The following is a 10,709-nucleotide window of genomic DNA, read 5'->3' on the forward strand; positions in this document are numbered from 1 at the left end:
GTGTAAGAGCGGCGTCGAGCCTGGGCGTCGATGCGACGCTCACCTCCGGCTTTGGGCCTTTCTGCCCCAAAAAGGGGTGTCTGGGGCTGCTGCGTACCCCAACCCTGCCCCACGGCAGCGTGGGGAAGGGTGCGGGGAGGCGAGCCACGGCTGAAAAAATACATAAATAAATAAACCCAAACCAAAACAGGGAGGAGCGAGATAAAAGCAACAACCAGAGAGGAGGAAAAAGGTCTGAGCCTCGCTGCTGGCGTGGGTGGGTGTGCGCAGCCTGGCAGGGCGAACGCGTCCTGGCCGGAAAGACGGGCTGGGTCGGGGGGGACCCAGCAAAGGCCACCCTGGAAACCCTCCCTGCTCCCTTCCCGTGACATTTTCGTGGTGACCGGGCCCGTGGCAGCTCCGGCAGCCGCAGGGCCGTGTCTCTGGCGCTGGTGTTGCCGCACGGCGCTGTTGGCCGCCCCGCGGTGACTCATAACTTCTGTGCCTCGCCGGGGAGGCAGCACAGGAATAGTTACCAGCCGCCTGCGACACGGAGGGAGTGGCTGCCGAAATATTTCAGGGCTGCGCTAAGCAACTAAAAATACACGTCAAACCCTCCTCCTCCTTTTTCCTTTTTAAATGTGTTTTCTTTCTTTCTTTCTTTCTTTCTTTCTTTTTTTTTTTTTTTTTTTAATTCTTGAGTTTGATTCTCGGAGGCCCCCGCGCCCGGGGGCAGCGCGGCCCCTCGGGGACCGGCATGGGTTTGGGGGCAGGCGCTGGTGGCTGGCAACTTCTTGTTTTCCCGGCTCGGTTCCTCTCTCCCTCCCTGTGGCGATGACTAAGACGGTGGCTTCCACTGTGCGCCCGGTACCCGTGGTGCAAATCCCGGAGCGGCAAACGCTCTCCTGCTTGTTCCCTTTTCCAGGGGTGGCTCAGCGTGCCGGGAAAGCAGGGGGATGCGGGTGCATCTGCGTGGCTCGTGGGCATCTTGCTCTGGGTCCAGCCCGTGCCCTCGGTCGGAGCCGTGGGCGTCGAGCGGTGGCGCGGCACCTCATCTCGGCTCCTGGCCGGAGCGGCGGAGCGGGATCAGGCACCACCGGTGTAATGGAGCCGGTGGCACGCAGGGAATTGGCCTTTTGGGGCCAGGGAAATGGGGAGAGCAGGACCCGCGCGGGGACGCGCCGCGCTCGGAGGTGCGAGGATGCTCTGGTGAACGTGGCCTCGCCGAGGTCTGGCGGCGGCATGGGTTCACCCAAATCCTCGCTGCCTGCTCCGGGGTAAATATAGCCCGGCTGGCAGGTGGCAAGGCGCAGCGTGACTCAGTGGGTGCTTGCGGGGCCGAGCCGGGCTCCGACGCCTCCGGGAATAGCAGCTTCGGCCACCAGCCCCCAGCCGAGGTGACGGTGGCACTGCCACCGGCTCCCTGGATGGGGACCGCCCTCCTCGTGCTCCCCATGGGTCTGCCCTCAAGAAGGGCAGAAGGCGGAAGGGGCCGCTGAATCATGACCCTCATTAAAGGCTCATTAGGAAAATGAAGCTGCCAGCTCGCCGCGGGCATTGGGCTGCCACCGGCGAGACAACCTGCGGTGTCTCCGGTTTGGGGACAAGGGACACGCGGGACGAGCACCAGTGGCGACGGAGGGAAGCATGCGGTGGGGGACAGCAGGATGAGCCCCACGGGGTGCTGCGACCCTCGGGGAGGGATGCTGGGGGATTGGCGGGGTTTTGCCGGCGGGTGCCGACGGCGGGGCCCGGCCGGAGCGCGGCTCGTGGCTCGCATCCCTGGCCGCCGGCCAGCCGCTCTTCCAGGGAGGCCCCGGGGCCGGTTCGTTCCTCCCTGCAACTGATTAAAGCCCCTGCAGCCAAAGCTGGTTCTCATTTCGTCCCGCTGCAGCCCGGATTGCGATGGGGGGGCCGCGGGGGTGCAGGCAGGGTGCAGGCAGGAGCACGTACGTGGATGCCCGCAGGGCGTACGCCGATGGCCGCGGGGTGCAGGCGGCCGTGCCCATGGGTGCGTCCCAGGCCGGGGGGTCCCCAAGCGATGCTGGGGCGGGGGGGAGCCTGTCCCCGTCCCTCCCACCCCGGTCCCTGTCCCTCGCCGGCCGGGTTTCGTCAGGACGGAAAGTCTGAACCTGCCGGTCCGGCCGCCGGCCGCACCCCAATGACGGGTTTTGCAGCGGAAACGCGGACGGCGGCTTCACCTGGGAGCTCCGTGCCAGCCCGGCCCGCCGAGCCCTGGGGACACCAGCGCTGGCACCGCCGCCCTCCCTGGATCGGGCCACGGGGGCTGGCAGGCGCCACGGGCATGGGGCTCGGTCGCGCTCCGGTTTATTTGAGGTTTAATCAACTGGGTTTATTTGGGATTTAATTAACTGCAGCTGGGGGGGAGGGTAGGTCCCTGTCGGTCCCAGCCCCTCCGTGCCTCGGTTTTCCCAGCGCTGGGTCCAGGTGTCCCAGCCCCGGGGGCTACCCCAGCCCTGTCCCGGTTGCCACCTGTGTCCCCTGTGGCCTCCTTGCAGCCAGGGCTGAACCGTGCCGTGCCCTGTGCCGTCCCCGCGCCCGGTGCCGTGCCGTGCCCCACACCGTGCCAGGCGGCCGCGGTCGGGCAGGCGGGACGGGCGCACCGGGGCAGGGGCTCCTCGCTGCCCACGCCGGGAGGGCAGAGGGCGCGGGGCCGGTGCGGCACCGGCACAGCCGTCGCTCACGGCCTGGCACCGCCGGCGCAGGGTCCCGCTGGGTCCCCCACACCCGACACTGCTGATTTATCGCCCTCGTTAGCGCAGGCCCGGGACCATCTGGCTGCAATTAGGGGCAGCTCAGCGTCACCGCAGCGTCCCCACGGCCTCGCCGTGCCCCGGGCGAGCGGTGCCGGGATCCCTCGGCCTGCGCCGCGGGGGCCGCATCCTGCCGGCGCGGGGGGTTATCGTTGGCCATCGGCGCTGCCTCCCCCCGTGCGGCGGCTCCACGCGGGGACTGGTGACGTCAGCCGCTGACGCCGATCCACCCCCTCAGCCGCCCGCGGGCTTGGCCGGCCGTGACGTGCGCCGCCGCCACCGCCGCCGCTTAACTCCTTCCCCGCTGCCGGCGGAGCGGGGACCCGGGCCCGGTTGACCCACCGTGCCGCGGCGCCAGGCCCAACCGGAGCAGGCCGGAGCTGGCAATGGCGCAACCCCACAATGCACCGCGGTTGGCCGCCCGCCACGCGGTGGTGGCGCGCACCGGCGCTCGCCGGGCAAACCGCACCGTCCCCGGTGCCGCCGGCGGCGAACGTCGGGGCTGCGGTGGCGGGGAGGGGGGACGCGGTGTGACAGAGGGGGCGCCGGGGGCACGCGCGGCGCCGTGGCCCAACCGGGGCGGGCAGCTCCCGGTGTGCCCGGGCACCGTCCAGCGCCGCCGCCGGTGCAGCCGCCGGCCCGGTTCACCCCACGCGGGGCAGGGCACGGCCCGGCCGCTCCCGCCGAGGCGCCGCGGCCCGGCCCGGCGCGTTTACAGACGGGGCCCGGGGCCCGGTGCTCGCTCCCGGGGCCCGCCCCTCCCTTTGTGCCCATCAGCCCCGGCGGGGCGCGCGGCGGCGGCGGCGGCGGCGTCCACGTGACCGCCCCTCCCCCGCCCTGACGTCATCCCAGGGGCCCTCGCGCTGTTGTCCCGTTTACCCGCCGGTCGTCCCGGCGACGGCGCGGGGCCAGGAGTGGGCGTGGTGCCGCCTCCCCGGGGCGGAGGCCCCTCCCCCTTATGCAAACGACGTCGGGCGAGGACGTCATCTGCAGCCAATGGGGGCCCGGCGCGGTGAGGTCACCGCGGCGGCGCCGCGTATTTAAAGCGGCGCGGGGGCCGCGGCGGCGGCAGACGCGTGTGTGCGCGCGCGCGAGAGCGGGGCCGCGGCCGGTGCGCGGCGGCGGCGCCTCCCCCGCCCTCCCCTCCCCCCGGCCCCAGCGCTTCAGCCCCGTTCCTTCCCTTCCCCCCCGCCCCGGCCCCCCGTTTTCCCCCGCAGCCGGGCGGGGGAGGAGGATGGAAACACCCTTCTACCATGATGATGTGTTGAGCGGCCTCGGCAGCGGCTTCGCCCCGTCCTCCGGTAGCAGCGGGCTCCTCCTGCCCTTCCCCGGCGGCAGCATGATGAAGAAGGACGCGCTCGGGATGGCGTTACCGGAGCAGGTGGCGGCGGCTTTGAAAGCACCGGGTGCGACGAGCGGTGAAGCGGCGGGGTTGCTGGGCTCGGCCGAGCTGGGTCTGCTGAAGCTGGCGTCCCCCGAGCTGGAGCGGCTCATCATCCAGTCCAACGGGCTGGTGACCACCACGCCGACCAGCGGGCAGTTCCTCTACCCCAAAGCGGCCGCCTCCGAGGAGCAGGAGTTCGCCGAGGGTTTCGTGAAGGCGCTGGAGGACTTGCACAAGCAGAACCAGCTGGGCGGCGGCGCGGCGGGGAGCGGCGGCGGCGGAGGCGGCGGCGGAGGAGGAGGCGGCGGCGGCGGCAGCGGAGGAGCGGGCGAGCTGCCCGCCGCCGGCCTGGCCCCGGAGCCGCCGGTGTACGCCAACCTCAGCAGCTACCCGGCGGTCAGCTACGCCGCCGACCCCGGCCCCTTCGCGGCGCCGCCTCCGCGGCTCCCCCCGCCGCCTCCTCCGCCCTTAAAGGACGAACCTCAGATCGTCCCGGAGGTGCCGAGCTTCGGGGAGAGCCCGCCGCTCTCCCCCATCGACATGGACACGCAGGAGCGTATCAAGGCGGAACGCAAACGGCTGAGGAACCGTATCGCCGCCTCCAAGTGCCGCAAGAGGAAGCTGGAGCGGATCTCCCGCCTGGAGGAGAAGGTGAAGAGCCTGAAGAGCCAGAACACGGAGCTGGCCTCCACCGCCAGCCTGCTCCGGGAGCAGGTCGCCCAGCTCAAGCAGAAGGTCCTCAGCCACGTCAACAGCGGCTGCCAGCTCCTGCCCCAGCACCAGCACCAGGTGCCGGCTTACTGAGCCCACGGGGGACCGAGGGGCTTCCCCTCCCGCGCCCCGGGCCCGGACTGAGGGGGGAGCCCGGACTGAGGGGGCGGCCCGGACTGAGGGACCGCGGGTGCGAGGGGAGGGAGAGGACGGGGCTCCCGAGGGGGCCTCCCGCCCCGCTAAACGGACTGAGGGGAGGGGGGAAAAGCCCGGACGGCTCCCGCCGGGCCCCCGAGACATTCCAGTCGGAGGCCCCAGTAAAACCCCGCCACACGGAGACCGGCCTCTCGCTGTCTGCTGCGCCGGGGGCGAACGGGGGTGGTGGGGCGGGGGGGGACGGATGGGCCCCGGCGGGGCCTGGCGCGGCGGCGCGGGCAGGAAGCGGCGCGGCCGGCTGCCATCTTGGGGCGGGAGGCGGCGGGGGGGGCAAACGGGGACGGGTGGGGGGGTTTGGGGGTGCCGGGGGTCGGGGGGGAGGGATGGGGGTGCCGGGGGGGAGTGTGGGGTTACCCCCGGGGCTGGGGGGCTCCCTTGGGTAGGGGGGTGCTGGGGTTACTGGGGCTCCCTTGGGGGGGTGGGGGGTTGCTGGGGGGGTCCCCGCGGGTGGGGAGGCGGCGGGGGGAACCCGGCTGTGGCTCTGTCCCGGCCCTTGTCCTGCCAGACCCCTGGGGGGGCTGGTGCCGCCATGGCGGGGTCACCTCCTGGCACCCCGGGGTCGCCCCGCCAGGGCGGACAGCGAGGCTGGGCCTCCGCGGCTCCTCCCTGGGCTTCGGCACCAGGCCTTGGCTTCCCGGCACCGCCATCGCTCCTCCTCCTCGTCCCCCACCTGCGAGGCCTGGTCCCAGCTCCGTCCCACAGAGCAGCACCCGAGGGACAGGCGCTCTGTCCCCGGAGCGTTTGGGGACGGCGGCACCGACGGCAGGAGGGTTGGCCTGGCTGCCCTGGCCTGTTCCAGCCGAGCCGTGCCGTAACGTGCCAACACCAAGGATCGCCCCGCTCCCGGGGGGCTGGCGGGGAGCCCGGCACGCTGGGGCCCTGCTGTGGGGGGAGCATGGCCTCCCCAGGGACCTGGTGCCGTGCCGGGCCGGCTGTGGTTTGCCGGGAGGAAGCGCCCTTCCCCGCCGCGCGGAAGCGGCCCCGTCCTGGCGCGGCCGTGCTGCGCCCCGGATGTGCTGCTCCGGCACGGAGACGGACGGGGCGTCCCCCGCTCCCTGCGGCAGAGCCAGCGCAGCCCCACGGCTGCCGCCAGCAGCGGGTCCAGCGTCGCTGTGTCCCCGCGTCCCTGTGTGCCCAGATCCCTGCGTCCCTGTGTGCCCAGATCCCTTTGTCCCTGCATCCCCGCGTCTCCCGAGTTCCTCACGTCCCCACGTCTCCAGATCCCTTTGTCCTCATGTCCCCAAGTTCCCCACATCCCCATGTCTCTTTGTCCCCGGGTCCCCACACCCCTGTGTGCCCAGATCCGTGTGTCCCCAAGTCCCCTCATCCCCGTGTCTCCGTGTCCCCAGATCCCTTTGTCCCCAGGTCCCCATGTCCCCGTGTCCCTGTGCCCTGACATCCCCAAGTCCTCGCACCCCGATGTCTCCATGTCCTCAGATCCCTTTGTCCCCAAGTCCCCACATCCCCATGCCTCCGTGTCCCCATGTCCCCACATCCCTGTGTGCCCAAGTCCCCGTGTTCCTGCATCCCAATGTCTCCATGTCCCCAGATCCCTTTGTCCCCAAGTCCCCACATCCCCATGCCTCCGTGTCCCCATGTCCCCACATCCGTGTGTGCCCAAGTCCCCGTGTTCTTGCATCCCAATGTCTCCGTGTCCCCAGATCCCTTTATCCCCAGGTCCACATGTCCCCAGGTCCCTGTGTCCTGACGTCCCCAAGTCCCTGCACCCCGATATCTCTGTGTCCCCAGATCCCTTTGTCCCCAAGTCCCCACGTCCCCATGTCTCCACGTCCCTGTGTGCCCCCGTCCCCGTGTCCTGACACCCTCAAGTCCCCGCACCCCGATATCTCTGTGTCCCCAGATCCCTTTGTCCCCAAGTCCCCACGTCCCCATGTCTCCACGTCCCTGTGTGCCCCCGTCCCCGTGTCCTGACACCCCCAAGTCCCCGCACCCCGATGTCTCTGTGTCCCCAAGTCCCTGTGTCCCGACACCCCCAAGTCCCCACACCCCGTGTCTCCCTGTCCCCGGATCCCTTTGTCCCCACGTCCCCATCGCTCTGTGTGCCCGCGCCCCCCACCCCCGTGTCCCCGTCTCCCCAGCCCGGACCCTTGTCCTCCCCCGGGGCGGCTCCCGGTGCCCGGGGCGGTCCCCCGGTCCGGGGGCGGGGGGGGCTCAGGGGAAACCGAGGCACAGGCAGGGCAGGGGGGCTCCTCCCGGGGTCCCGGGGTGCGGCGCGGCCCGGTGCCGGCAGAGGGAGCCGCGGGCGGGGTCGCCCCCGCCTCCCCCGGGGCGGATAAAGGCGGCGGCGGCGGCGGGGCCCGGGGCGGCGGCGGGATGGCCCGGGGCGGCGGCGGGATGGCCCGGGGCGCGCTCCGCCTGCTGCTCTGCTGCGCCTCTGCCCTGCTCGCTGCAGGTACCGGGGAGCCGGGGGCACCGGGGGAGCGGGGGGAGACCGGGGGATGGGGGGCACCGGCGGGAGACCGGGGGATGGGGGGCACCGGGGAGGGTCCGTGCGTCTCGGGGGTCCCCGTGGGGTCCTGGGGGCACTTGGGGTCTGCGCACCCCGCAGTACCGGGGAGTGGGTTTGTGGCTTCCTACCGCCCAGCCCTACAGCACCGGGCACCGGGAGGGGACCAGGGACACCGGGAGGGGGCCGGGGGCACCGAGGGGTACGGGGGGGGGTGTCCGTGTGCTCCCCTGCGCTCCGCACCGATGGGCTCGGTGTGCGCTGGGGCCACCGGGCGCTGGGGGGGTCCGTGTGCCCCCCCCGGGGCTGGGGAGCTGCGGGGGTCCCTGCCCGCTAAACCCAGCCCCGGGGGTTGCAGCGGGGCCGGATCCAGCCCTGCCCGGGGCAGCCGGGGGCGCGGGGGTGGGCTGCACCCGCTGCCGGGGGGTCCCGGGAGGCCGCTGGGGACGGTCCCCCCGGGGGCTCGCCAGGCTGGAGGCGAGCACCCTGCCCCTCCCGCAGCTGACAGCACCGTGGGGCAGGATGAGGCCCCGGTGCTGCCAAACCGGCTGGGCCGGCTGGTGCTCGCGGTGGCGTGGGTGCTCCGGCACCGCCTTGGCACTCCGGGGGCAAAGGGCCCCGGCACCCTGTGCCGCCGTGGGCCACGCTGCACCGTGGCCCCCCCCGTTTCCAGCCTGGGCCCCCAGCAGCCCCGTCTGCACCCCGGGGTGCCTCGGCTCACGTGCCTTGGCACGGAAGCCGGCACCCAACGCTGGGTGCTCGGCCCTGGGCTCGCCGCCATCCCGGCGTAGGGTGGCAGCTGGGTGGGAACGGCCCATCCCGGTGGGCCTGGTGGCTGTGGGGACCCCCAGCACCCAGCCACGCCGGCCCCCCTGGGTGCTGGCACTGGGTGCCGGCTCTGCCATAGGGCATTTTGCTCCGGTGTCCCTCGTGGGGCCGGGCTGGGCCAGCTCCTCCTCTTGTGCAAACAGGCGGATAAGGGCACTGCCGTTGGTGCCCCCAAACGCTGCCAGGTCCCACGTGACCATGGCGGAGCCCCCTTCACGGGCCGGCCCGGGGGTGTCCGGTGGGTGCCACGAAGGCCGGTCTGGCACGTGTCCCTGTGCCGTGGCATATGGCCACCACCACCGTGCCGCTCTGCTCGTCCCTGTGGCACTGTGCCCATGCCATGATGGCTTGGGACGTTCTTCCCAACCCTGGATTTCTGGGATCTGATACTGGCTAAATCCTGGTTTTCTGGTCCTCTGTGTATGGTGAAACCACCTGGAAAATGAGCCCCGCGAGGCCGGGAGCCGGGGCAGGCGCCACTGCCCTGCCCGGGGCCCTGCCTGCCCCTGCCAGGGCCCTGCCGCGTCCCGGCTGACCAGCTCTCTCCTCCACGCTTTAGAGACAGGACATGGCGCCGATGCCAACAGCACGCCGTCTCCACACAACTCGGGGACAGCCATGTCACCGTCACCATCCAGCACACCCACAGCCGCCAGCTCGGGGACACCGAATGTGTCCCCATCCAGCTCTGACTCAGGGATGGCCAGTGTGCCTCCGTCTGGCTCAGCCACAGCGTCGTCTCCATCCAGCAAAGCGAGCACAGCGGCACCTGCAACACCTCCACCCGACCCAACCACGGCAGCGTCTCCGTCCAGGACACTGGACTCGGTGGTGCCCACAGCTTTATCCGACAGAGCTGCAACGTCGGCTCCAGCAGCACCTACATCTTCATCCGACCCACTCGCGGCATCATCTCCCGCCGGGATAACCGGCTCAGCAGCACCTCCGACACCTCCGACATCTCCATCCAACACGACCGTGGCACCGTCTCCGTCCCACCCGGCCGTGCCCAGCTCCCCAGCCACGGGGCATCCACCCAGCTCGACGGCAGCTCCAGCCCTGTCCTCGCCCGGGCCCCCCAGCCCCACGCCTGCTCCCAGCTCTCCTGCGCCTACTGTGAGCCCGGGTCCCAGCAGCACCTTGGCCACCAGCTCTGGAACGACACTGGCCATCGGCACCGGCACCGCAGCCGGCAGCTCAGGTGAGAGCCAGGCTGGGGGGGGGAACCACGAGCCCCAGACGTGCCCACAGCCATGGGCACGGCAGCAGCCCCATTTCCCCCCCGGACCCCCCGCTCGGGGGCTGTGCTGGCAGGATGGGGCAGGGGGGCTCAGGGGTGCAGGTCCCTGGGTGAGCCCAGAGCCCCCCTGGGCTGCCCCGTCCTACTTGGGGGGGATGTTGAGAGCCCCCCCTCTGTCCCCCAGCCTTTGGGTCGTGGGACCCCAGCCAGGGAGGGTGGGAGGGCCCCGGGCTGGTCCCTGGCGGGTGGAGGTGACACAGGAGCTGGGTGCTGGGTCTGCGAGGGGTGGGACGGCAGTCGGGGGGGAGCTGGAGCTGGTCTCGGGCCCCCAAGAGCTGCCGTGGTGCTCGGAGGTTGGGCACAAGGCTCGGCAGTGCCGGGGGGGTAACGGGGTGCCCATCTTGCCCCCACAGAGCAGCTCCTCGCCAAACCCAGCCCCGGCCTGGTCGTCATCATCTGCCTCTTCATCTGCGTGCTGGCGGGGGGAGCAGCGGTGCTGCTGGTGCGGCTGTGCCGGCGCGGGACCCCCCGCTTCCGCCACCTGGACGAGGTGCCCATGGTGCGTGGGGGGCCGGGGGGCCATGGGGGGAGCAGGGCTGGGCTGCAGGGGCTCACCCCGCTCTTTCTCTCTCCCCTAGAGCAAGGTGACGGAGAGGTCCCCCGTCACCCACTACCCACCCAGGTGACCCCCTGCCACGGCCCCCCCGGGCTGCCCACGCTGCCGAATAAAGAAGCTGCTGCTTTGGCTCTGGTTTCCCATCTGCCGTGCGCTCTGCACCCTCCCCGGGGAAAACCCCTGGTCCTGGGGGAGGCCCCGACCGCTTTCGGGGTGCCCCGCACCGGGCTGGAGGCCCCGGGGTGCCCCCAGGCTGGGCAGGGTGGGTGCAGGGTGGTGGGGGCCGCGCAGCCTCCCCGGCGGGGTGGGATGGGAGGGAGCGCGCGGCCAGGCACGCACGTCGCCTTCCTTCTGCTCCGCTGCACTCGGCCGAGGCCGCGGCACGCTGCGAGGACCGCGGCGCACCGCGAGGACCGGGTGCTGGTAAGGGGCTGCGGGCGAGGGCAGGGGGCTGGCGGCAGCGGGGACCCCCGTGCCGGGGCTCGGCATCCCCC

At 71.9% G+C, this 10,709-nt stretch overlaps 2 protein-coding genes across 2 annotated transcripts; both read left to right on the forward strand.

Annotated features, from left to right (window-relative positions):
* Positions 1 to 3,875: 3,875 nt before the first annotated feature.
* On the forward strand, positions 3,876 to 5,185 carry JUND (JunD proto-oncogene, AP-1 transcription factor subunit). Its single transcript, XM_082330950.1, has one exon. The coding sequence runs from the start codon at positions 3,988 to 3,990 to the stop codon at positions 4,939 to 4,941; it is 954 nt and encodes a 317-aa protein (XP_082187076.1). The 5' UTR covers positions 3,876 to 3,987; the 3' UTR covers positions 4,942 to 5,185.
* A 3,761-nt stretch (positions 5,186 to 8,946) lies between these two features.
* Positions 8,947 to 10,307, forward strand: LOC309599706 (uncharacterized protein). The gene is made up of 3 exons (XM_082331404.1): positions 8,947 to 9,560; positions 10,013 to 10,158; positions 10,238 to 10,307. The coding sequence occupies exons 1-3, from the start codon at positions 8,978 to 8,980 to the stop codon at positions 10,283 to 10,285; spliced, it is 777 nt and encodes a 258-aa protein (XP_082187530.1). The 5' UTR covers positions 8,947 to 8,977; the 3' UTR covers positions 10,286 to 10,307.
* The last annotated feature ends 402 nt before the right edge of the window (positions 10,308 to 10,709 follow it).

Source organism: Platalea leucorodia (genome assembly GCF_965183815.1).
Source record: "Platalea leucorodia genome assembly, chromosome: 21".
In the NCBI taxonomy this organism is placed as follows: Eukaryota; Metazoa; Chordata; class Aves; order Pelecaniformes; family Threskiornithidae; genus Platalea; species Platalea leucorodia.

Bases quoted from the DNA above. Each gene is read 5' to 3' on its own strand.
- LOC309599706 (XM_082331404.1), top strand. From the start codon at position 8,978: ATGTCACCGTCACCATCCAGCACACCCACAGCCGCCAGCTCGGGGACA. The intron at 9,561-10,012 runs GTGAGAGCCAGG...TTGCCCCCACAG, and splicing joins CACCGCAGCCGGCAGCTCAG to AGCAGCTCCTCGCCAAACCC. The intron at 10,159-10,237 runs GTGCGTGGGGGG...TCTCTCCCCTAG, and splicing joins ACCTGGACGAGGTGCCCATG to AGCAAGGTGACGGAGAGGTC.
- JUND (XM_082330950.1), top strand. From the start codon at position 3,988: ATGGAAACACCCTTCTACCATGATGATGTGTTGAGCGGCCTCGGCAGC.